The sequence below is a fragment of the Salvia miltiorrhiza genome, chromosome 8 (assembly GCF_028751815.1).
Source record: "Salvia miltiorrhiza cultivar Shanhuang (shh) chromosome 8, IMPLAD_Smil_shh, whole genome shotgun sequence".
In the NCBI taxonomy this organism is placed as follows: Eukaryota; Viridiplantae; Streptophyta; class Magnoliopsida; order Lamiales; family Lamiaceae; genus Salvia; species Salvia miltiorrhiza.
The window spans coordinates 1913057-1934535 of record NC_080394.1 but is presented as its reverse complement, the minus strand read 5'-3'; the positions used below and the strand labels follow the sequence as shown (position 1 = coordinate 1934535).

Below are 21479 nucleotides of genomic sequence, written 5' to 3'. Positions count from 1 at the left end.
TGCCATTGTAACATTAATTATTAATTGTTTATCCAAAATTATCAATACATAAATATGATATGCCATTTAAATTTTAAAAATATAATTATTTATAAAAATAGTAAAGTGATTTTTGGCAGGAAAATATAATTTACTATTTTTGAAAGTGGTTGTGCTTTTATATATATATATATATAGAGAGAGAGATAAGGAAAATACGAAAATATTTCATGTGTATTGCACGGGGTGCAATAATAGTTCATTTGCAGTAGAAGTGATGACTTAGCGGGGGGGTTGGAACCCAGGACCATCCAATAGAATGATGAATTCACTGTAGACTTTATGATCTAAACACAAAAAATGCTTCATAGTTTATGTCTTAAAGTGACTTTTAATTTATTTTAGTCAATCTTTGATTCATAGTTTATATCTATATAACTATCATATAGTATAATATATTTTAGAGACACAAAATTAACTAATTGAAATTTATCATATTTCATGTTATAATGTAATTCATTATTCTTACATTATATATAATGGACAATGAATATATTTGGATGAATCATTAATTACTATACTATAATATTTGTAGGTGTGAACTAATTACCATAAACAAAATATATACATAAATCATAAATCTACATATGTTATGTATTAATAAACTATCTATATTAATATAGTATATGTAATAAATCACAAAAAATAAGTACATTGATATGTACATACATATGTTATGTATTACATTATATACGTGTGTATATATAACCGACTATTAATTAATATGTGAATGAATTTGTCAATATTGACATATTTATGATATCATTATCAACTAATTATCATATTTAATGCTTTAATTAATTATTAATTACCAAATTTAAGATAGGACTAAATAGTGATTGGTATAGAAATTACACTTTAATTTTGGACGGGAAAAAAATTGTGAAGTTGGATGAGCTTTTATATATATATAGATATAGATTAAATATAATTAGAATTTACAATTTTTCATTATAATATATGAATATATAATTAAAATTTTGTAGTTATCATTAAATTAAAATTTAATTAAAAATTACACCATGCAGCTGAGTATATGTATCCAAGTGGTTTTTTTTTTTTTTTTTTACTGTTGGAAATTTTAGAAATTTGATAAATTTTTTGAGGGGAGAAATTTGATAATTAAGTTTTCTCTAAGCATAAATTATTTGAAGTTAAATCAAAAGATTTATTTATATGAAGAAAAGTCACTTGACTCTGTGAAACACGGTCTACTAACGAGTTGACTTCACTTCAATAATTACATAGTACTAATTGAATTCTCTCTCTCTCACACACACACACATACAAACACACACACTGAGGCATAGAATTGATGAGAGTGTTCTGAATTTCTTCGTTTTGCTGATTAAATATGGAAATTCATCTGAATCAGCTTCTCCTTTTGCTGCTAACTCTCCAATTCGCTGTCGAATTCGCCGTCTCAGAAATAATTTTTGAAGAACGTTTCGAAGGCAAGCAAGCTATGATTTCAGCTCCGAGCTCTCTCAATTCCTCTGTCATTCATAAAATTTATAGAATCGGAACAAACCATAAGGTTTTCGTCTTAGTAGCATAGAATTATGTGCATTTATTTGAATGGTTGCTGCATATTGCTAATAGGTTTTTATCACCGATGAACTAGACCATATGCATTTTCCACTGTTTGTAAGTCATGAACACAAAACCATGTTGAAATGAAATTTTTCGTCGATTCAGTTCGGGTGTAGTATTTGTGAGACCTTTGGTGTCACTGATTTTGTGATTTTTTTATTTTTTAAAATTTTTTGTTTTGATGTTGGTATTTGATAATTGGAAGATGAGTGGAAGAGTAGGTGGGTGCTGTCTGATTGGAAAAGGAGTGAAGGAAAAGCTGGTACATTCAAACACACAGCTGGGAAATGGAATTCTGATCCAGATGACAGAGGTATAGTTTCTTTCTGTTTAGTTGAGATTATGAGATATTGAATAGGTATGTATGGTTATTTTCTGGGGGAATGAACTAATTTTCCCAGGAAGAAACATGTTTGAGTAATTGCTCCCCTGCAAATGGAACACTTCTTCATTTAAAACAGCACAAAACGAGAGGAAATGCATAACGATATCATTCTATCATGTAATGACTTAGAAATAAAAAAGAAAAGAAAAGAAAGAATTGCATTCACAATCTCTCTCTCTCTCTCTCTCTCTCTTTTATAGTGAAGAAGACGACGTAGCTGGTGTGGAAAGATTGGTTTGATGCAACTAACTGGGTAGAACTTATACCAATTATGCCCTGAACCTTAAAGTAAACATCAGTTTCCATGTGATGATAACAAGACTATGAGGCTAACTTAGAGTCTGCAGATTTTCGCCATTAAAACCGTGAGAGATCTGAGAAGAGGCTCTGTTGATTAGGCCCATAATACGTGTCGCAGGATAGTCCATTTGCATTTGTCAACTTACAGAGGCAGATTTGGTAGAGGCCATTAGTTTGTGTAAACACTTCTATTCTAGTATTGGGGTGGCTTTTTTGCATCCATGTAGTGGAGGAATGAGTCAATGCTTAACTACGAGAAATTTCTAGATTCATCTGATATGATATAGTTATCTCATTATCATATATTCATATTAAACAAAATGAGCAGGTATCCAAACATATCCGGATGCAAAACACTATGCCATTTCCGCGAAGATACCTGAGTTCAGCAATAAAAATAGAACCCTTGTGTTACAGTACTCCATAAAGTTCGAGCAGGACATTGAATGTGGTGGCGGTTACATTAAGCTTCTCTCTGGCTATGTCAACCAAAAGAAATTTGGTGGTGACACTCCATACAGGTCTAATATTATTATTATTCTTTTATATTTTTTTTGATGATTTATTGGGAATGATAGTTTTGAAAAGATTTAACAGTTATAGAGACATGCCTCTATGTTAGTCTTAGAATTTATTCAGCATAAATACTAGTTTAGCTTTTGTATTTTTGCTTCTCATATATTTGTATCCTTTATTATAATTAGCATAGTCATAGGATGTGGATACTTTGGAATGAAAAATTACGCCAAAGATACGAATCTTTACGTATACTGATTGGGAAACTGTGCCTCATCGTCTTTTAGACAAAGTTAAATTTTAGTATAAATTAATTATTCCATATTCATTTTCTTTTTACACTGTCAATCTGTGCCTCTTCTCTGAATCTTTTTCTTTTATACCTATTGATCCCTGTGGTTGCCACTATCCGTGTGCAGTTTGATGTTTGGACCCGATTTATGCGGCCCTCAGACCAAGAAGCTTCATGTCATACTTTCATATCAGGGGCAGAATTATCCAATAAAAAAGGATTTACAATGTGAAACTGACAAGTTGACTCATTTTTATACATTCATCTTGAGACCTGATGCAACATACAGTGTCTTGGTTGATAATCGTGAAAGAGAGTCTGGAAGTATGTACACAGACTGGGATATCTTGCCACCCCCCAAAATTAAAGATGTCCATGCAAAAAAGGTACCAAAAGACCACAATCTCTCATCTGTTTATTACTTATCCCTTTGCTTTGCGACCGCACATCTTATTATGCAATACCACAATTAGGGGCACTCTAATATTAATTGTTTCGTACTATACCAGAGAGTTAGTGTCTGGATGGGGCATAGTTGTACATTTGTTTATGATGTTGCAACCACCTCCTTTTGTTTTGGACATTTCATCTACTCTTTGGTCATTGCAGCCAGCAGATTGGGACGATAGAGAATATATTGACGATCCTGATGATGTTAAACCAGAGGTGCAGCATCGCTTATAGTTCTAGTTAGACTCTGTGTCCTTCAGCTTATACTTTTAATTCCCAAATCATGATGCATTCTGACAATTGCAGGGTTATGATTCTGTACCAGCAGAGATACCTGATCCAAAATCTAAAAAGGTTTGTTGAGCACTTAGAAAAAATTAAATTTTATTTTTTAGTTCAAGCTTGAAGGTTTCAGGTGAAATAGTTCTTTTGCAATGGTTTTCACCAACTTTTATTATTATAGCTTAAGCATGAATTCTTCTTCGCTACTGAAGATTCTCGTATCTTGTAACAAGCATTCTTACAATAATGTTATCCTTCTAAAACTCTCTCGAAAGGTTGGTGATATTAACTGCTAGTCTACTCCATTTTCTGTGGTAGCCTGCTGACTGGGATGAAGATGAGGATGGAATATGGAGACCAAAAAAAGTACCCAACCCACGGTATAAAGGCCCTTGGAAGCCAAAGGTACTATCAGATCTTACTTCACAACCAAAGTTACTCTGATTATTTTTAAGCATTTAAAATCCTAACTTTCTTTACCTGTTGCTTCAGAAAATCAAGAACCCAAACTACAAAGGGAAGTGGAAAATTCCTTGGATTGACAACCCTGGTAGGTCTTGACTATACCAAAGAATCTAATAAGCCGATAGCTAGATGCTGCAACATCCCTTTCTACTCAGTGTCATTACAGAACTCAGAGTGGAAATATCTACAATACAATCAATTGCACTTTTAATCTTCTTAATTTCTTGCTGCAGAGTTTGAAGATGACCCCGACCTTTATGTGTTAAAACCGATAAAATATGTTGGTATTGAAGTTTGGCAGGTATATTGCTATGACTTAATCTTCTAAACTTTCTTATTTTACGTTTTCAGTTTATTTATGTACGAGAAACATGAGTAATTTCGTATCTTATCATGCAAGGCGCAACTAAGTATCTTAGTATGTTGAAGAGCCTGGAGTTCAGGGCTCATCATAATTTACAAAAAGTTTCATATTAACAATAAAAAATTGACATAACTGTTCTCATGCCATAAACATCAAATAGTTAAGAAGACCTTCTAGCCGTTTCTGGTCTCTTGTTCGTCTTTCTTGAAAAAGACTCTTACATCGTCTTGGTGCAGGTGAAAGCTGGTTCAGTATTTGATAACATATTGGTGTGTGATGAACCACAGTATGCAAAAGACGTTGTTAACGAGATACTGGCAAATAGAGAGGTAAGTGTGCTGTTAGATTGTTAGTGTCTGCAGCTGACTCGATTGCATAGCATGACTGGTTGTTCGGCTTAACAATCTCAGATCGAAAAGGAGGCATTCGAGGAGGCAGAAAAAGTGAGAGTAGCAAAAGAAGAGGCGGTAATTAATTACTGGAAACAACTCAACTTTTACTTGAATCTGCAACACAACTTATAAAACATTGCATATTAGATAAAAGTACTGGTATTTCTGATAACCAACCCTCCTACTTCTGATCCTAACTGTTCGTACAGGATGCTAGAAGAGAAAAAGAGGAAGGCGGCAGCCGAAGGAAAGACAGGAATCGCCCATACCGTCGAAGGGTATGCTGTCCTCTCACCTTCACTATTTTCTCTGCCTGCGATCACCAGGCTTTATTATTTCTGCTTACTGTTAGCCAGCTTAGAGGTGTCAAAACAAGACCTGTCCGACCCGAAGTCCCAATCCGGTCGGAAGGTCTCGGACAGGCCGACAGTTTGACACCTCTAGTCAGCATACAATAACCTACTTAGTCCATATATTCGTTGTTCACTTGATAGTTCGAGCCAAAAAAATTCGGCCAGCTAAGTTGGTGTGTATGGCCATAAGCTGAATTGGAAACACTGCCATTCTTTTCAACATATACACCAACTTCATTCACATTCAATCTTTCAATGCAAATCAGCTTTTGGCGTTACACGTCATCTATAATTGGCCTAAAGTTTTAACTTGGACTATTAAGTGAACAACGAAAATAAGTATAAACATATTGGTAATATTAGTAAATTCGAGCTAAGACCTCACCATAGGGTAAAAGTTTAGGTTTTTCTAGACATTTTAAAGTTTTTTGAATTTTAAAAAGTCAAATTTCATTATTGGTCTTTGTTATTAATTAGTAATAAAGTAATTGGTTTAGTATAACAAGTTTTAAGTTGCATATTAATTAAGTTGTAAGTATTCTTTGCATCATTTTCTTGCAGCATGATCCTGAAGATTACTTGGATGACTACCATGTAAGCTCTCTCTCATGCAGTTTATGTCAATTCTATTAACATCATCTTTATTTTTTATTTATTTATTTATTTATTATTTTATTATTTTTGAGGGAAAACATCATCTTTATTGGTTTCAGGATGAGCTCTGAGTTATGCTTCCACAAAACACTTTTCCTTTGGCTTATGGGAAGGCAGTTCATCTTCTAGAATTTCGGATCATAATTAATTAACATAAATAAAATTTTGTACTTTAAAAAATTGTCATGAATTTTCACATCAAGATTATAAGTAAACTATCTTTGAACATCTCTAAGTTTAGGAAACAAGAAAAAAAAATCAATCAATCATCTTGTAAAATTTTTAATACTAGTAAATTATTCTCTTGAATATTAGTATCACTAGCTGATTTTTCAAGTCTTACGTAGTAAAAGCCTACCAAAGAAGTCAATATATTAAAAGTCTACTAAGGCTCAAGACATACTAGCATAGTAGCATGTATATAAATATAATAAGAAATTGATAAATTAACAATTAAATAAAAAGTTTAAAAATTGCATTATGGTGAACTCAATTCAAAATCTTTGGATTTAAATATTAATGCACTTTACTGCTAAGTCAAGACAAGCACATCAAATATAATAGTAAGAAATTGAAACGACAATATGTAGATGAATGAATATCTACTTTTCAACAATTTATTTTCAACCTTTAAATATGTCCCTGTGTTTTATTTATAATTTTACGAGCTCTTAGTATGAAATCACTCAGTCGCGATCTGTATATTATTATTATAAGTAAAAAAAATTAGTTGAATGGAAAATAAAAATGCATAATCGTATATAATTTTTTTTGAATATATAAGCATTTTATCTGGTTAAGATAGGATTTTGGAGTTGAGTGTCTATTCGCCAATACCAACAATTAATTTTGACTAAGACGTTGCATACACATATAATATAAGTATTTATATTTTCGTGACTATATTTTTATAAATTGATCTAAATTGACATATTCACACAATTCGTTTTTGTAGGGACGGTGATTTCACGGAATTATCATTCTCAACTAATATTACAACTATATACTATAATTGCTGATTAGACTTTAGTAGAATGACAATAAATATATACAAAAAATTGAACTCTAATTTAAAGCTCTTTGTCAACCCAAATGAAATGATCCTAACACCTAGATTTTGATAATTGATTAGAAGAAAAATATATTATAAGTTCTCTTACATATAAAATATTACTCTATTAATGTGTATATAAGTATTCTATTTTCAACTTTCTAAAACATATAAGATTATGTAAAAATGCTTGGGCACGAGATTTAATAAAATTGGTGATGATTTTGATGTAGTGGAGAAATGGTCCCACCACTTTATGAAATGTGTGGTTGAGATTGAATTTTGAGTGAGTTTTTTTGTAAATAAAGAGTGTTAGTAAGGATAAAATATTAAAGAGGATTGTGGGACCATTTCCATAAAAGGAAAGTGACATAATCTTGGCGGACGCCAAATATAGTAATTTTTACATAATCTTGGCGGACATAGGGAGTATATAAGTATTCTATTTTCAACTTTCTAAAACATATAAGCATTTTTAAATTTTGTTAAGTCTCATGCTTATTTACTTCTTTTGCATTTTTTAGACTTATAAAATTCCAAAGAAATTAATTAAATAAGAGGAGACCAAAATTTTAAAATACAGTTGTAGTAAGTAGGTGGACAACAAAGTCCCACAGCTGTCAAAGTTAATAAAGAAACCCCACACTATCGTGTTATTCGATGCATATTGAAATTCATTTGCACGTATTTTCTTTTTCATCCCTCTCAAAAAATAAAATATAGTATTTTATTCGTAGATTTATATGTTGAATTAAGAAGAATATTTGCATATTAATCATATCACTTAATATTCATCATGCGTCTAATATATGCATGTAACTTTTTCTTTAAGAAATATCTCATGGCATTAAAGAATAATGATCACCCATTGAGAAGTGTATATATAATAGTATATCTTTTTAGTTGGAGATATGTATAGAAAGTATATGAATATTATCAAAAATAGAGGGTTAATTATTAATTTCACTCGGAATTTGCTACCTTATTTTCTTATATATATCAATTATCATCCACATTTTTCAGTAATTTCGACATCAATCTAGCCAGTGTAAGTAAGGTTTTCAATTGAAGTGTTTGTTTTATGACCTCAATTATTTCTTGCAGTAAAAATAAATATTGGTTACCTAAAAAAATGCTCCAGATATAGCTACTTTTTAAATTTAAATTGTAGTATTAATTTTTTTTCTTAAAATAACTTTATTTAGTATTTGTGAAGATAATATGTGAAATGAATAAAGATAAAATCAAATAATTATATATAAATTATATATTTTTTAAATATTAATTATATTTTCTTAATATATGTGAAATAAATAAAGATAAAATCAAATAATTATATATAAATTATATATTATTAAATATTAATTATATTTTCTTAATTATATGTGAAGAAAACGTGGACTAAAAATAGAAAGACTAACTAATATAGGCACTTCGAAAAATATTTTAAAAATATTTTTTTTTATGGATTTTCGAGACTTTAGAAAAAGAAAAGAAAAAAGAGGAATCTTAATATTTTAGTGATAATCACAAAAGGAAAATTAGACCGCAAATAAAAAAAAAGTTGGAAATTAGATATAGGAAAATTAGAATTAGACCGCAAAAAAAAAAAAAGGAGTATATGTATATATAGATACATGCAGTCTGTATCTCTCTCCCTCTCACAGTTTCAGTCTTTCAGATTCACGTCTCTCTCTCTCTCTCCTAAATTTTATTTAGCGTTTAAAACAAAGTAGAGTAATTATTGTTGGTTGTGCGGTGCGTGTGTGTGTGAGTGTGGTATCCGCGTCGTTTCTCTCTCCTGCCACTCACCAAAAAAAAAGGTTGAAAAAGCGACTGTGCCATGACTAGAAGATGCAGATGATCCTCTGTAGAGCTGCGCCAAAGGCCATGGCTTCCTTCCCCCGCTCCAGGCCTAGGGTATCCTCCTTTTTATTCTCATTTTTTTTACATTTTAATGTCATAATTGGGACTTTTTGAGCCATGAGTTTCTAGTATTTATGTTACCTTATTATTTTTTTTATGGGATTTGAATCGAAGGAACCGCGGTGATCTTGTTCTTTTTTTTATTGTTAGTATCAATTTGATGTAATTCTATTTAGGTATCTTTTAGTGGATGGAGATTTGTGAATGTGAGTAGTGTTCGCGTTTTCATATTTGTGAGAAGATTGTCGGTTGGGAGTTTTACTGGAAGTTTCTCTAATAATCTATGATACCGATTTCTTTTAATATTTTATTATGTGTTTAATTAATTGTTGTTTTTGGCTTTTAGTTAAGTGTTAAAATATTCCGCTTACATATTTCTGTTCATTTGAAGTGAAGTGAGGACTTAATCTGAGCTAGTGTGATTGTTCCTCTTGTAGAAATTGTTGGTTGGGGTCATGTCTATAAAATTCAAAATTCATAATTCATTTATCAGTTTTACCAATTTCTGTTTGCTATTCTATTTTCAATTGGGTTTTCGGGAGCTACTGTGATGTGTTTGTGTTAGAATATCCCGTTCGTACATTTCTGTCATTTTTTAAAGTGAAACAAGTTCTCAATTCAGCCTGTAATGAAATGCAACTGTACTAGGTTTTGTACTCTAATTTTGGTTTATGAATCAACTTTTCTGATCTTATTGCTTAAGAATATAACTAAATGGTACTTCCTTTTGATTTACCTATATCTCTTTGTCTTATTGTCATTTTAGAAGGAGCTATGTGTATGGCCCGGAATGGGACAGCTTTGCCTAAGAAAGAATCTTTTGTATGGGTTTATGAGGCTTTTTTCAATGCCATTCAAAACCCTACGCAGTGTTAGCCGGACAGTTGGAGGGGTCTCACATTTTTGCAGTATCACAAATATGTCAAACAGTTTGCAAATTGAACTGGTGAGTCATGGAGTAAAGTTTCAATACTATCTATAGTTAAATAATATCATTGGTTCATTTCACTATGGATCAAGGAACGAGATGATGTTGTGCCCAGTGTATAGTGGAACATGTGATTTTTGGCACCCAAGTGTGATGTGTTTTTATTTAACTGGTAAAGTTTATAAGAATTGTAAATGTCTTGCTATTCATTTCTCATAGGTACCATGCCTTCGAGACAATTATGCATATCTTTTACATGATATGGACACTGGAACTGTTGGAGTAGTTGATCCTTCTGAAGCCATTCCTATCATAGATGCATTGAACAGGAAAAATTGGAACTTGAATTACATACTCAACACTCATCATCATTATGATCATACTGGTGGCAACTTGGACTTAAAAGAAAGGTATGGTGCAAAGGTATGATATACTTCACCTTTTTAGTGTTTGATAAAATAGTAAGATGAATGCCTATCAAATAAAAAGCTCTTTCTAGGTTTTGGTAAGCATAAATATTGTTTGAGCTCTCCTCTCTCACATGTATGTTGTTTTACACTGGTGAATGGATTTTGATATTAACTTGCTACTGGGGGACTGTCAAGATAGAAACATATTCTGTTAAAGTGATCCTATTACAGCAGCTTGTATGTCTTAGAAATGATCCCGATTCTTGGTGAGAGGTGACTTTAGGGGTGGGGTAGGTGGAGGCATGTTGAGTAGAATTTGTACGTAAATATACCCTATCCAGCACAAGAATCTTCAGATCTTCATAACTGGACGGATTGTGGATATTACAATTGTCTAGTCTGCCGCTTTTTCTGGCGGGTTGATAGGGAATTGTGAGTCCTGCTGATTATAATCTATTTATATAGAATATCTACCTTTGAAGTTATCAGAGCATCACCTCTATTTATTTTATGTAGGTTATTGGTTCTGGTGTAGACAAGGAGAGAATTCCTGGCATTGACATAGCTTTGAATGATGGTGACAAATGGAAGTTTGCAAGCCATGAGGTGCTTGTGATGGAGACCCCTGGCCATACAAAAGGTCGTACTTATATACTTCATTAGCACCATTTTTCCTTAGTTGAAATATATCAGCTGTAAAGCTTTGTGTCTGAGTTTGCTTTCCCTTTTGGTTGAATTAGTGATGTAAAATTATTAGAAAGCTAATATTGCCTTATTATGTTGGATTGAAATCATTTGAAGTTTTTCTTCCTAGTGGGTATTGTGCTTCAAAATCTCTCTTTTATCTTTTCACTCCTGTATTTAGGCCACCTAGGTACTATTTTCTTTTTAATCACCGCCTCACCGGTTATGGTGGCCGGTGGGAATTAAAAGGAGATGCTGACATATCTTTCTATTTTTATGTTCTCTAGTAAAAACAGGCATTATTGTCACAATGTTGCCTTACCTATTATTGTTCTCTCCAATCAGGTCATATTAGTTTTTACTTTCCTGGATCGAAGTCAATTTTCACTGGAGACACTTTGTTCAGTTTGTCATGTGGTAAACTTTTTGAAGGGACTCCGGAGCAGGTAATTATTATGACTTCTCTTTTGTAAGGTTTCAATATTCAGATTCACAAATTGAACATGTTTTCAGTATGATGTTTTAGATTCCCATCATTGTGCTCCTTAAAATTGATCTCCCAAGTTTTAGTTACTTTCTTCATTGAGTGTGCTTTATCAGCTAGAATTACAATACAATTATCATAGATTCTGTGGGCCTGTGACTATGTTGATTCTTATGTGTCATCTACTGTTAATATTTAGTTGCTTGCATCAACTTATGTCTTAAGTCCCAACAAAGAATTCTGAATGGCATCCTGGTTATGCATTGTTTATTTGTTTTTTAAATAGATGCTCTCGTCCTTGCGGAAGATTGTGGCGCTGCCAGATGATACTAGTATTTATTGCGGTCATGAATACACCTTGGTAAGTTACTTCATCTTTTATCATTGGGATAAGGTACAAACATACTCATAATTTTTAGGCCAAGCCGCCAAGGAGTGGATCACTTAAATTTTTTTAAAGTAAAAAACACTTGGATTTATTTTTCTTATTTCTCAATTTTAGCATTATTGGTGTTTTTGGACCTTAGCCTTTTAGGCTTTAGTATTCTCCTTATTTCTCAGTGCCCAATGATTTTCTCAAACTAATTGCTTCTTGTGGCTATATGGTGCGTCATGTTGAACAGAGTAATTCAAAGTTTGCCCTATCTATAGAACCAAGAAATGAGGAGTTGAAGTCTTATGCTTCCCACATAGCTCACCTCCGCAATAAAGGCCTCCCAACGGTATTTCCCGTGGCCCATTATTTACATGAATTTTTTTGTTAAATTACTGGGAGATACTTTGCTAGCTTTTTCGGATTTTTTATGTATTAATGTCATAATTTTGACCTTCATATATGTGTAAATTGTCTGAACTTCCCTTCCTATTTTCCTGCAAATCTGCAAACATTTTTCATTGCCGCTTTGCTTCTCTCTTTCTATGTTTTCTTTTCAAGAATCTACCTGATTTTGCTTCTCTTTCTTTTTTTCAAGAATCTATCTGATTTTGTTATGTGTCCCAGATCCCAACCTCATTAGGGAATGAGAAGCTGTGTAACCCGTTTCTTCGTACATCAAGTGTGGAAATTCGAAAGTCACTCAAAATACCCGAGTCTGCAGATGATGCAGAGGCGCTAGGCGCCATCCGTCAAGCCAAGGACAATTTTTAGGGTCGATAACAAGACCGGAAATATGTATTACCGGCCACGTAGACTCTTCTAGAAGTCTGCTAAACTCGACCTGTGGAGTGAAGACGATTGGGATGAATCATACCATTGGAGAAAGAAAGTGATCTCATGAAGAGTTATGTGTATAAGGTAGGCCCATTCCTTTGCAGTGTATTGGATCCCAATCTTTCATAGAACTTTGCTTCCTTTGAAGGCAAGATTTCTCTGTTTTGATCAAATGATGAAATATCTGAGTTTGGTGTGTAACTTTGGGAAAGAAAGCTAACTATTTTGATGTTGATTTATAGCTAGCTTGGAAGTTGGAACAATAAATATAATATGAAGTGTGTACATTTTAGATGGTGGTTGTGGATTAGCAAATTAAACACTTTAACAAAAATGTTGATTTCTAACTATAAATACACAAAGCACAAATCAACAGTATTTTTTACCACTCAATGAGCATTTCACCATGTTTTACAATGCTTTTGTTACACTGTTTAAAGGTTAGGCAAAAAAGTGTAGCGATTTAAATACTAGTATGATATTTTTGAGAAAAATATTTAAATTTGTGATGTTTTCATATATTTTTCCTTAAAATAATTATAAGACACTATATGGTTAACCAACTATTTTATGTTCTTATTACTTAGGTAGACAAAATACTGACTAATGGAACAATATCAGAGATGTTGTTTGGACTGGAAATTATGGTTCTAATATAGATGGTATATTACTCTTTCCTTCCGTTACGTTACAATTACTATTTTAGGCGTCCGCAAAGAGTATGTTATTTTTATATGATCTCATTATTTATATATAAAAAAAAACACCTCGTGTTCAATTTCAACCACTCATTTTATATAATGGTGGGACTCTTTGTCCATTATATAATGGTGAGACCCTTTCAACACTTAGACAATTGTTTCTCTAAAAAGCTCATTTTAATAAATAAATTAAGGGACGACACGTGATGATTTAGAGGTTAAAAATATATTAATCTCATTGTAACTTGTAAGTACGACAGATTTTTTTTTAAACACAAAAATCTTCCGCGAAATCGATTTTTCGAATGACACTACTTCATTTGGAAAATATTTTTTTTTAAACACAAAAATCTTCCGCGAAATCGGTTTTTCGAATGACACTACTTCATTTGGAAAATGATACTTAAAAATTTTCGAATAACACTATTTTAACATACAAATGACACTTGAAGATATGTTAAGTAGTGTTATTCGGAAATCAATTTCACCGTAAAATAGGTTTCACGAGAGACCATCTCTTTTTTAAAAAGAGAGAATATAAAAAGGTGAAAAGAATATCCTCTTTTTCCTATCAGAGGAAAAAGAAAATGGAATCGATGCTGGGAATTGTTACTGAAATCGTAATAGCAAAGGAATATTCTGAAAAAGGCAAAATGCTTAGAAATAAGTAAAATAAAATTCTCTCAATTTGAAATATTTTTAGTTAGAAAGTATAGTTTGATTTTGATGAATTGGTTCACCAAACTTAAATCTTTTTCCAACGTGATATCTTTTTTTAGGGAGAAAGACACAAGTAACCAAAATGAGATAGTTTAGAACGTTTATTTACAAACTTTAGAATTTGGCAAAATGCTTATTCAAAGTAGGAGAACATTAACAACTTATTTCACTATTTCTTTTAATCTTATTAATTGATTATGAAGCGTAATTCATTTTCGATAAGTTTACTGACAATGAAGCGCATATTGATAAACGTTTTCCGTTCAATCATTACTTCATAAATTTGAGTCATTTATTTTTGTCTCCAAAATTAATCAAACGAAAAATTTCAGTATTTTTTTTTTTATCGGGCAAAGTCATGTTAGATGTTAATAATTAGTTCTCCATCCACTCCAAGAACCACCTTATCTCTACATTCACCAAAATCCACCTTATATCTCCAATCTCCAATTCGAACCCGGATCACTTCACTTAAGCGAGGACCCCTTGTTAATTTCAGTACTAACCTAACGAAGAACAACAGCCTGCGCAGAATCCACGCAAGGTGGGTACGAATATCTGAATCCCATTTTGAATCGGCTAATCCTTGTTCCCTTTCTATTTTCGAAAATTCGTATTTGTTTTTTTGCGTCTTGTTCACTCAGAAATTTATTGTCTCTATGGTTTTCGTATTATACAAATTGTTTGGGGGTACCATCATTTTCAAATATTTTTGATTTTATAGAATTGAATCCTTCAGCTTTTATTTCGTTCCTGGGCGAAGTTATTTGTAGGCTGATTGATTATGGGTAGCGCATTTGCTTTGTGGTAGATGTGTATCAATCTGCAAAATTCAAGATTTTATAGAATTGAATCCTTCAGCTTGTATCGATTTGCTGTTGTTGTAGAACGACACCAGATATTTGACATGTAATTGCTTGCTGTTTGTCGATTTTTCTATTCTTCTTTTTGGCTTATGTATGGCTTCTGTGTTTGTTTCGCTTCGCACCTTGCTTCTGAGTTGCCCTATTCTCACTACAATTCTAGCTTATCGACACCAGGTTCTCAACCAACCTGGAACTAAAATAGAAGAAGTAGCCCTCTGCCTTGCTTATCTCTTCTTTCCCCTCACGCCCACTATTGGTGGATCGAGAGGGGTCCTCAACCCGGCTAAGAATCTCAGATCTGAAGGTTGCATCAGAAAGGTCTGGAGAAGATACTCGATTTTATAAGAATTCAGCGTTGTATGATGCGACGAAAGTCGGGTCAACGAAAGAGGCTCAAGCTGCTTATGCTTACTCGAACCCCTAAATTATTTATTTTACATAAAACATAAAGGTTCCTGCTTCAATCTTTCCCTAACCAAATATGGGGGGCTGCTTGGGTTTTAGCTACTGGAAATCATGCTACGGTTAGGAATGCGGCACTGCTACGGGCGAGATAAGGGGGATGTTTAGCAATATTGTCTTTCAAATTGTGAATTAGGACCAGATGGAGATGTAAATTTTAAGATATATTTCGATATTTTGCTTGTTTTTGTGACTCTGTCGTGCTCACATTTTTTATCTTATTTTTATTTGATGCTGTTTATGTTGTTCGGATACTGATTTTCTATCTTATTTTTATTTCGATATACTACTTTATTAACTAAGTATTGTTTTGTTATTATTATTTATTCAAGCAAACTGCCAAATGTGGTCGATCAGATGAGAAAATAATCGTTGAGAAAAGGAATTCCGAGGGATTCATAATTTCAGCCATGAAAGATTACGAGGTAAATTCTTATTAGTAATTACGCCGATAGCTATGTTTAGCAGAAATTATTATTTCGATACTACCAATTGTATGGGTTTTTGGTTTAATTTATTTCTCCAACTTTTTGGAGCTTGTTCATGTTTTCGCTCTGTTAATTCTGTGTTTAACCGCGTTTTTGCAGTTGTTTTATCTTATTATGTTGTTTGGAAACTTCATTTGGACTCAGGGCAACAAAATCCCATATCTTAATTTCCATTATTGTTAAGTGGGGGAAAATTTTCTGTATGATTAATTTGCTCATAAAGTTCTGTAATCACTTTTGTGTACTAGTATTCTGAATCTAAAATCTATACGATTTTTAGGTTCAACAAAGAGAAATTCTAAATAAAGAAAAAGAAAAAAAAAATCGGCCGAGAGCAAGAACTCATGTGCCCAGTTATTGACTGGTTAGGATGTACACCTTTTCATGACTCTAGTAGAGAGTTGAGATTGATTATGAACCTAATATTTTTTCTTAATGTAGATTTTGTGGTTAATGTAATGATTTAGTGATATGGACTTGGTGATTGTTTATCTCGTGGGCGTGAAGATAATGATACTCATCAAGTTGAGGGAAGTGTTGGTATTGTAGGCTCAATGACTGCATTTTTTGTCACTCTATGTGCCTGATGTCTCCGTATCATGCCATCATGTATCAGCAATCTCTTCTAGCTGTAATGAATTGATTGTTGCACAGCCGGTTTAGAGTCATCATATTGGTATGAGGGATATAGGTCTTGTCTATATCGGATAAGCTAGAAACGTCCTGATGGAAAAGTTAATTTCTTGAAGATTCTGCTTTTTGAGGTTTTAACATTTTAGATCAAGAATTGATAACATAGTATTTCCTGAGGAATTTCATGCAGTATTGTAGCATCAAATATTCTTGACAGCATGTCTGTAGCTCTGAGATGATATGTGTAGTTTGCAGTTTGTGTATTATTTATGAGAATTATCTTGTAATTGTAGCCTCAACAAGTAATTGTAGATGATACTCTAAATCAAAGGCTATGCTAAATTTCACCCATACGATGGTCATAGTATACTGGAAAACATAAGGGTGAGGTCAAAATTAGGATATGGTTTTCTGTTAATAACCTGAATACAAAATTGTTAAAAACCTTAATTTGGTAAACAAGCTGAAGCCTCACAAGAATTCTACTGCAGTGAATGTGAACCTTGACGAAGACCGAATAACAAATAATACCCTAATATTTTGTCATCCTGATTGGGAAGAATATCCTAATGATGGTAAAGAACCATTTTGTAGTTGTACTCACCTATTTTGAACAACAAATTAGATCATTTGCCCAAGATCTCAACTTTCTAAATTTATGCTTCCTTTGACAAGTCAGAAACATAGAATGGAACATAGTAAAGTTAGTGCGGGGAAATATTTATCTCTTGTTGGATTTATCGTATTTGAATTAATTCTCTATGAACTATGTTGTAGATTGAAGAAAAGAAGCAAGCTGCTTCAGACGTCATGTTTCAATATTCAAAATTTGCTCTTGCATGTCTTGGAAACCAGGCTCGGCCATGCGACTTAAGGTTGCATCTGATGAAGGTATTTTCTTATCTATTCGTTTCTGTAACTTTGCATATTGCTAATGCTTTTTCTTCTAGTCTAGGACTATTTAGTTTCTGTTTCAATAATATTTTTCTAGATTTTGCTTTGTCTTTAGAAGAGTACCTTTTTATAGGACCGTCAGTGGGAATATGCGTTTTTTAGGCACTTTGCCTTGATTTATGTCATCAGGCAGAGGGATTTGTAACTAGGTAGCAAAGAATCTTACTATATATCATTAGCAACATAATCAGTTGGTTCTTAAATAAGATGTTACATAAAATCTTGTACTAAAAGTGGATTTCTTTCTCCTAGTCATATATTCTGATAGCAGAACTACACTAAAATAAAATTTCTACTACAAAATACAGAGAAATGAGTTTCAAAATCTGAGCTATGCAGCCTTTTCTTTCCACCATGTCCATTGTCTTTCTTTGGTTGCGCTGTGTGTGTGTGTGCTCGCGCGTGTGCCGGTGTGCGTATATCTTTAAGTTTCCATGTAGAGAAGAATTAAATCAAATAATAAAATATCAGTTCTAGTCATAAATTTACAAATAACTGATAATTTTTGTTAGATAACAGCAAGCATGAATGTTGAAACTATTGATTACTTCAACGTGGAGGTATTAGTATATGTAATACAAAATTTAAATGTGAAAAATTGTCCTCTAAAAATGGAAATATTGAATGAATTGATTGTAAATTATGAGTTTTTACTATCTTGTTCTTTTTCCCCCTAGACAAGATATTAATTGAAGAAAAAAAATGGAATTTCGACAATAAAAGCAAACCCTTCTGATATTATTTGAGAATACAAATTCGTCTTTCGCACCAAAAATGGATTTTTATTAAGAATCATTAGAAGCAATAACAAAATGATTATTTTGATACATTCGAGTAATTTACCCTTTCACAATCCGTAAACTAGATTTATTGTCATAACTTGGATTTTCCGAGACAAAATAGATCTATTCAAAGCATGATTATGAGCAAACACATAAATATACTCCTAAAATATAAGTGGATATAGGAAGTCGTGTTGTTGAGATCTCTTTAGCTGCAAATATCTTTGGATTTTCTCCATTTGAATTTTATGAGAAACAACAATTATTACGAAATAATCGAGTTAGAGTTGTAGTGTGAGTGCTACAGATGGTCTTACAAGAGGAATGGAAGTGGTTGATACGGGAGCTCCTCTAAGCGTTCCAGTCTGTTGAGCGACTCTAGGACACATTTTTAATTTGCTTGGAGAGCATGTTGATAATTTAGGACTAAGCTGTACTATAAATACGAAGCCAAAATTGGAATGGTAGGTTGCTTGGTGCAAACTATATTTAGCCATGTCGACATCTAAGGAGCGTTTTACTTCAGCAGATCCCTCTATAAACTGATGTAAAAAATTTGTGAAGAAAGAAATACCTCTTTGATAAACAATCCTATGTTTTCACTGGTTTTAAAAACTTAACGTGGGAAAAGCAAACTCTAGCTAAGCCATGTCACTGGATGTTGAACTGCCCAAAGAAATAAGAAAACGAGTTCATCTCATTCTCTTGCTTGTGACATACAGGAGATTTCTGGTTTGCCGACTTCACTGAAAAAGGCGCCATCTCACACAGCTGCTTCTCCTGATGTTATGGGAGAATCGTCTGGCACAGGCACTGCAAGACTTGACAAGGCAGATAGTTTTAGAGCACTCTGAGATATTATGAGGTTGGCTTACTCCTACTCTGCCCTCATCGTCTTAAGTGAATATGTAAAATATAATGTTGTAACTTGTAACCTTGGAACTCAAATGCAGATGATTAAAGGATTGTGGGAGTGCATTTAGTTAGTTGCATTTTTTTCTCTGTTGAGTTTTTCATATCAACTTTTGAGGAATCTCCAATAGTTTCTCTCATATAAATTGTCTGAACTTCCCTTCCTATTTTCCTGCAAATCTACAAAGGTTTTTCATTGCCGCTTTGCTTCTCTTTATATTTTTCAAGAATCTATCTGAATTTGGTATGTGCCCCAGATACCAACCTCATTAGGGAATGAGAAGCTGTGTAACCCGTTTCTTCGTACATCAAGTGTGGAAATTCGGAAGTCACTCAAAATACCCGAGTCTGCAGATGATGCAGAGGCGCTAGGCGCCATCCGTCAAGCCAAGGACAATTTTTAGGGTCGATAACAAGACCGGAAATATGTATTACCAGCCACGTAGACTCTTCTAGAAGTCTGCTAAACTCGACCCGTGGAGTGAAGACGATTGGGATGAATCATACCATTGGAGAAAGAAAGTGATCTCATGAAGAGTTCTATGCATAAGGTAGGCCCATTGCAGTGTGTTGGATCCCAATCTTTCATAGAACTTTGCTTCCTTTTGAAGGCAAGATTTCTTTGTTTTGATCAAATGATGAAATATCTGAGTTTGGTGTGTAACTTTGGGAAAGAAAGCTAACTATTTTGATGTTGATTTATAGCTAGCTTGCAACAATAAATATAATATAAAGTATTAAAGTGTGTACATTTTAGATGGTGGTTGTGAATTAGCAAATTAAACACTTTACCAAAAATTGCCTCGAGTCGAATTTTTCGGGCTCCAAACTTTTTTTTTTTGATCGGGCGAAGTCATGTTAGATGTTAGTAATTAGTTCCCCATCCACTCTAAGAACCACCTTATCTCTCCATTCACCAAAATCCACCTTATATCTCCAATCTCCAATTCGCTCCCAAGAGGGACGAACCCGGGTCACTTCACTTAAGTGAGGACTCGGTGGCTGGCTAAGCCCCTGGTTTTTTCGGGCTCCAAACTCTAAATTCACAAAAGCACAAATCAACAATATTTTTAACACTAAATGAGAATTTCACAATGTTTTCCAACCCTTTTGTTACACTGTTTAAAGGTTAGGCACAAAAATATAGGGACTTAAAAAAGTAGATAGTCTAGTGTTAATAATAATAATAATTGTATCGTGAGTGGAAAAAATGATTCGTTATGTTATAGAAAGTTTTCAAAAATAAGAAGAGATTAATTTTTGTAAACGTTCTAAAATGATAGAAAGAGACTATTTTTCGTGAATCGATGGATTATTTTATTTAAGTAGATGGTTTAAAAATGATTATGTTTTTAATATAGATCGGGGAATATATTAATTGATTCGAAAATTTAAGTAGATGGTTTAAAAATGATTATGTTTTTAATATAGATCGGGGAATATATTAATTGTTTCGACTTCGAATCGACACTAGATGTTTGTCTAAAAAGCTCATTTTAATAAATAAATTAAGTAACGAAAACGTGATGATTCAGAGGTTAAAAATATATTTATCTCCTTGTAACTTGAGTAATTAATGCTGCTAAATTTTATAGTTAAAAAATAAAAAGAAGGTGAAAAGAATATCCGCTTTTTCCTGCCAGAGGAAAAAGAAAATGGAATCCATTTTTTAAACCAACTGTATAGCAAAGGAATATTCTAAAAAAGGCAAAAAGCATTGAGTAACTTCGAAAGTAGGTAAAATAAAATGCTCTCAATTTGAAATATTTTTAGTTAGAAAGTAGTTTGATTTTGATGAATTGGTTCACCAAACTTGAATCTTTTCCCCTACGTGATTTCTTATTTACAAACTTTAAACTTTTGCAAAATGCTTATTAAGCTTATTTCACTATTTTCTCTTAATTTTATTGACTGATTATGAAGCGCAACTTTTTTTTTTTCCATAAGTTGGTTCAGTGTGTTGGATCCCAATCTTCATAGAACTTTGCTTCCTTTTGAAGGCAAGATTTCTTTGTTTTGATCAAATGATGAAATATCTGAGTTTGGTGTGTAACTTTGGGAAAGAAAGCTAACTATTTTGATGTTGATTTATAGCTAGCTTGGAACAATAAATATAATATAAAGTGTGTACATTTTAGATGGTGGTTGTGAATTAGCAAATAAAACACACTACCAAAAATGCC

At 32.7% G+C, this 21479-nt stretch overlaps 3 protein-coding genes and 1 long non-coding RNA gene across 6 annotated transcripts; all 4 read left to right on the top strand.

Annotated features, from left to right (window-relative positions):
• The first annotated feature begins 1236 nt into the window (after nucleotides 1-1236).
• Nucleotides 1237-6315, top strand: LOC130999869 (calreticulin-3). Its single transcript, XM_057925551.1, has 14 exons — nucleotides 1237-1493; nucleotides 1838-1945; nucleotides 2646-2838; nucleotides 3253-3511; nucleotides 3735-3791; nucleotides 3882-3929; nucleotides 4176-4262; nucleotides 4350-4407; nucleotides 4556-4623; nucleotides 4923-5015; nucleotides 5097-5153; nucleotides 5288-5356; nucleotides 5993-6025; nucleotides 6145-6315. The coding sequence occupies exons 1-14, from the start codon at nucleotides 1394-1396 to the stop codon at nucleotides 6154-6156; spliced, it is 1242 nt and encodes a 413-aa protein (XP_057781534.1). The 5' UTR covers nucleotides 1237-1393; the 3' UTR covers nucleotides 6157-6315.
• A 1255-nt stretch (nucleotides 6316-7570) lies between these two features.
• Nucleotides 7571-13070, top strand: LOC130999870 (probable hydroxyacylglutathione hydrolase 2, chloroplastic). 2 transcript variants are annotated; one of them, XM_057925553.1, is made up of 8 exons: nucleotides 7571-9056; nucleotides 9832-10008; nucleotides 10210-10413; nucleotides 10917-11040; nucleotides 11430-11530; nucleotides 11855-11929; nucleotides 12192-12290; nucleotides 12569-13070. In XM_057925553.1, exons 1-8 carry the CDS (start codon nucleotides 8991-8993, stop codon nucleotides 12713-12715), a joined length of 993 nt encoding a protein of 330 aa, XP_057781536.1. In that variant the 5' UTR covers nucleotides 7571-8990; the 3' UTR covers nucleotides 12716-13070. The 2 variants fall into 2 exon arrangements, with proteins under 2 accessions (XP_057781536.1, XP_057781535.1); XM_057925552.1 differs by having other exon boundaries at nucleotides 9829-10008.
• Nucleotides 13071-14697: 1627 nt separating this feature from the next.
• On the top strand, nucleotides 14698-19998 carry LOC130999872 (uncharacterized). 2 transcript variants are annotated; one of them, XM_057925554.1, is made up of 5 exons: nucleotides 14698-14744; nucleotides 15860-15952; nucleotides 17426-17539; nucleotides 19107-19249; nucleotides 19554-19998. In XM_057925554.1, the coding sequence occupies exons 2-4, from the start codon at nucleotides 15938-15940 to the stop codon at nucleotides 19236-19238; spliced, it is 261 nt and encodes an 86-aa protein (XP_057781537.1). In that variant the 5' UTR covers nucleotides 14698-14744; nucleotides 15860-15937; the 3' UTR covers nucleotides 19239-19249; nucleotides 19554-19998. The 2 variants fall into 2 exon arrangements, with proteins under 2 accessions (XP_057781537.1, XP_057781538.1); XM_057925555.1 differs by lacking the exon at nucleotides 19554-19998 and adding an exon at nucleotides 19338-19496.
• Nucleotides 15962-16999, top strand: LOC130999873 (uncharacterized). The gene is made up of 2 exons (XR_009093609.1): nucleotides 15962-16379; nucleotides 16483-16999. It is a non-coding gene; the product is annotated as an uncharacterized LOC130999873 (long non-coding RNA).
• Nucleotides 19999-21479: the final 1481 nt, after the last annotated feature.

What these genes read in the sequence shown, in the direction of transcription:
- LOC130999870 (XM_057925552.1), top strand. Translation starts at nt 8,991, where the DNA reads ATGCAGATGATCCTCTGTAGAGCTGCGCCAAAGGCCATGGCTTCCTTC. An exon ending in TTGAAGGGACTCCGGAGCAG is followed by an intron (nt 11,531 to 11,854) that starts GTAATTATTATG and finishes TTTTTTAAATAG; the next exon opens with ATGCTCTCGTCCTTGCGGAA. An exon ending in GCAATAAAGGCCTCCCAACG is followed by an intron (nt 12,291 to 12,568) that starts GTATTTCCCGTG and finishes TATGTGTCCCAG; the next exon opens with ATCCCAACCTCATTAGGGAA.
- LOC130999869 (XM_057925551.1), top strand. Translation starts at nt 1,394, where the DNA reads ATGGAAATTCATCTGAATCAGCTTCTCCTTTTGCTGCTAACTCTCCAA. An exon ending in TTCTGATCCAGATGACAGAG is followed by an intron (nt 1,946 to 2,645) that starts GTATAGTTTCTT and finishes CAAAATGAGCAG; the next exon opens with GTATCCAAACATATCCGGAT. An exon ending in ATCGCCCATACCGTCGAAGG is followed by an intron (nt 5,357 to 5,992) that starts GTATGCTGTCCT and finishes ATTTTCTTGCAG; the next exon opens with CATGATCCTGAAGATTACTT.
- LOC130999872 (XM_057925554.1), top strand. An exon ending in TAAGGTTGCATCTGATGAAG is followed by an intron (nt 17,540 to 19,106) that starts GTATTTTCTTAT and finishes TGTGACATACAG; the next exon opens with GAGATTTCTGGTTTGCCGAC.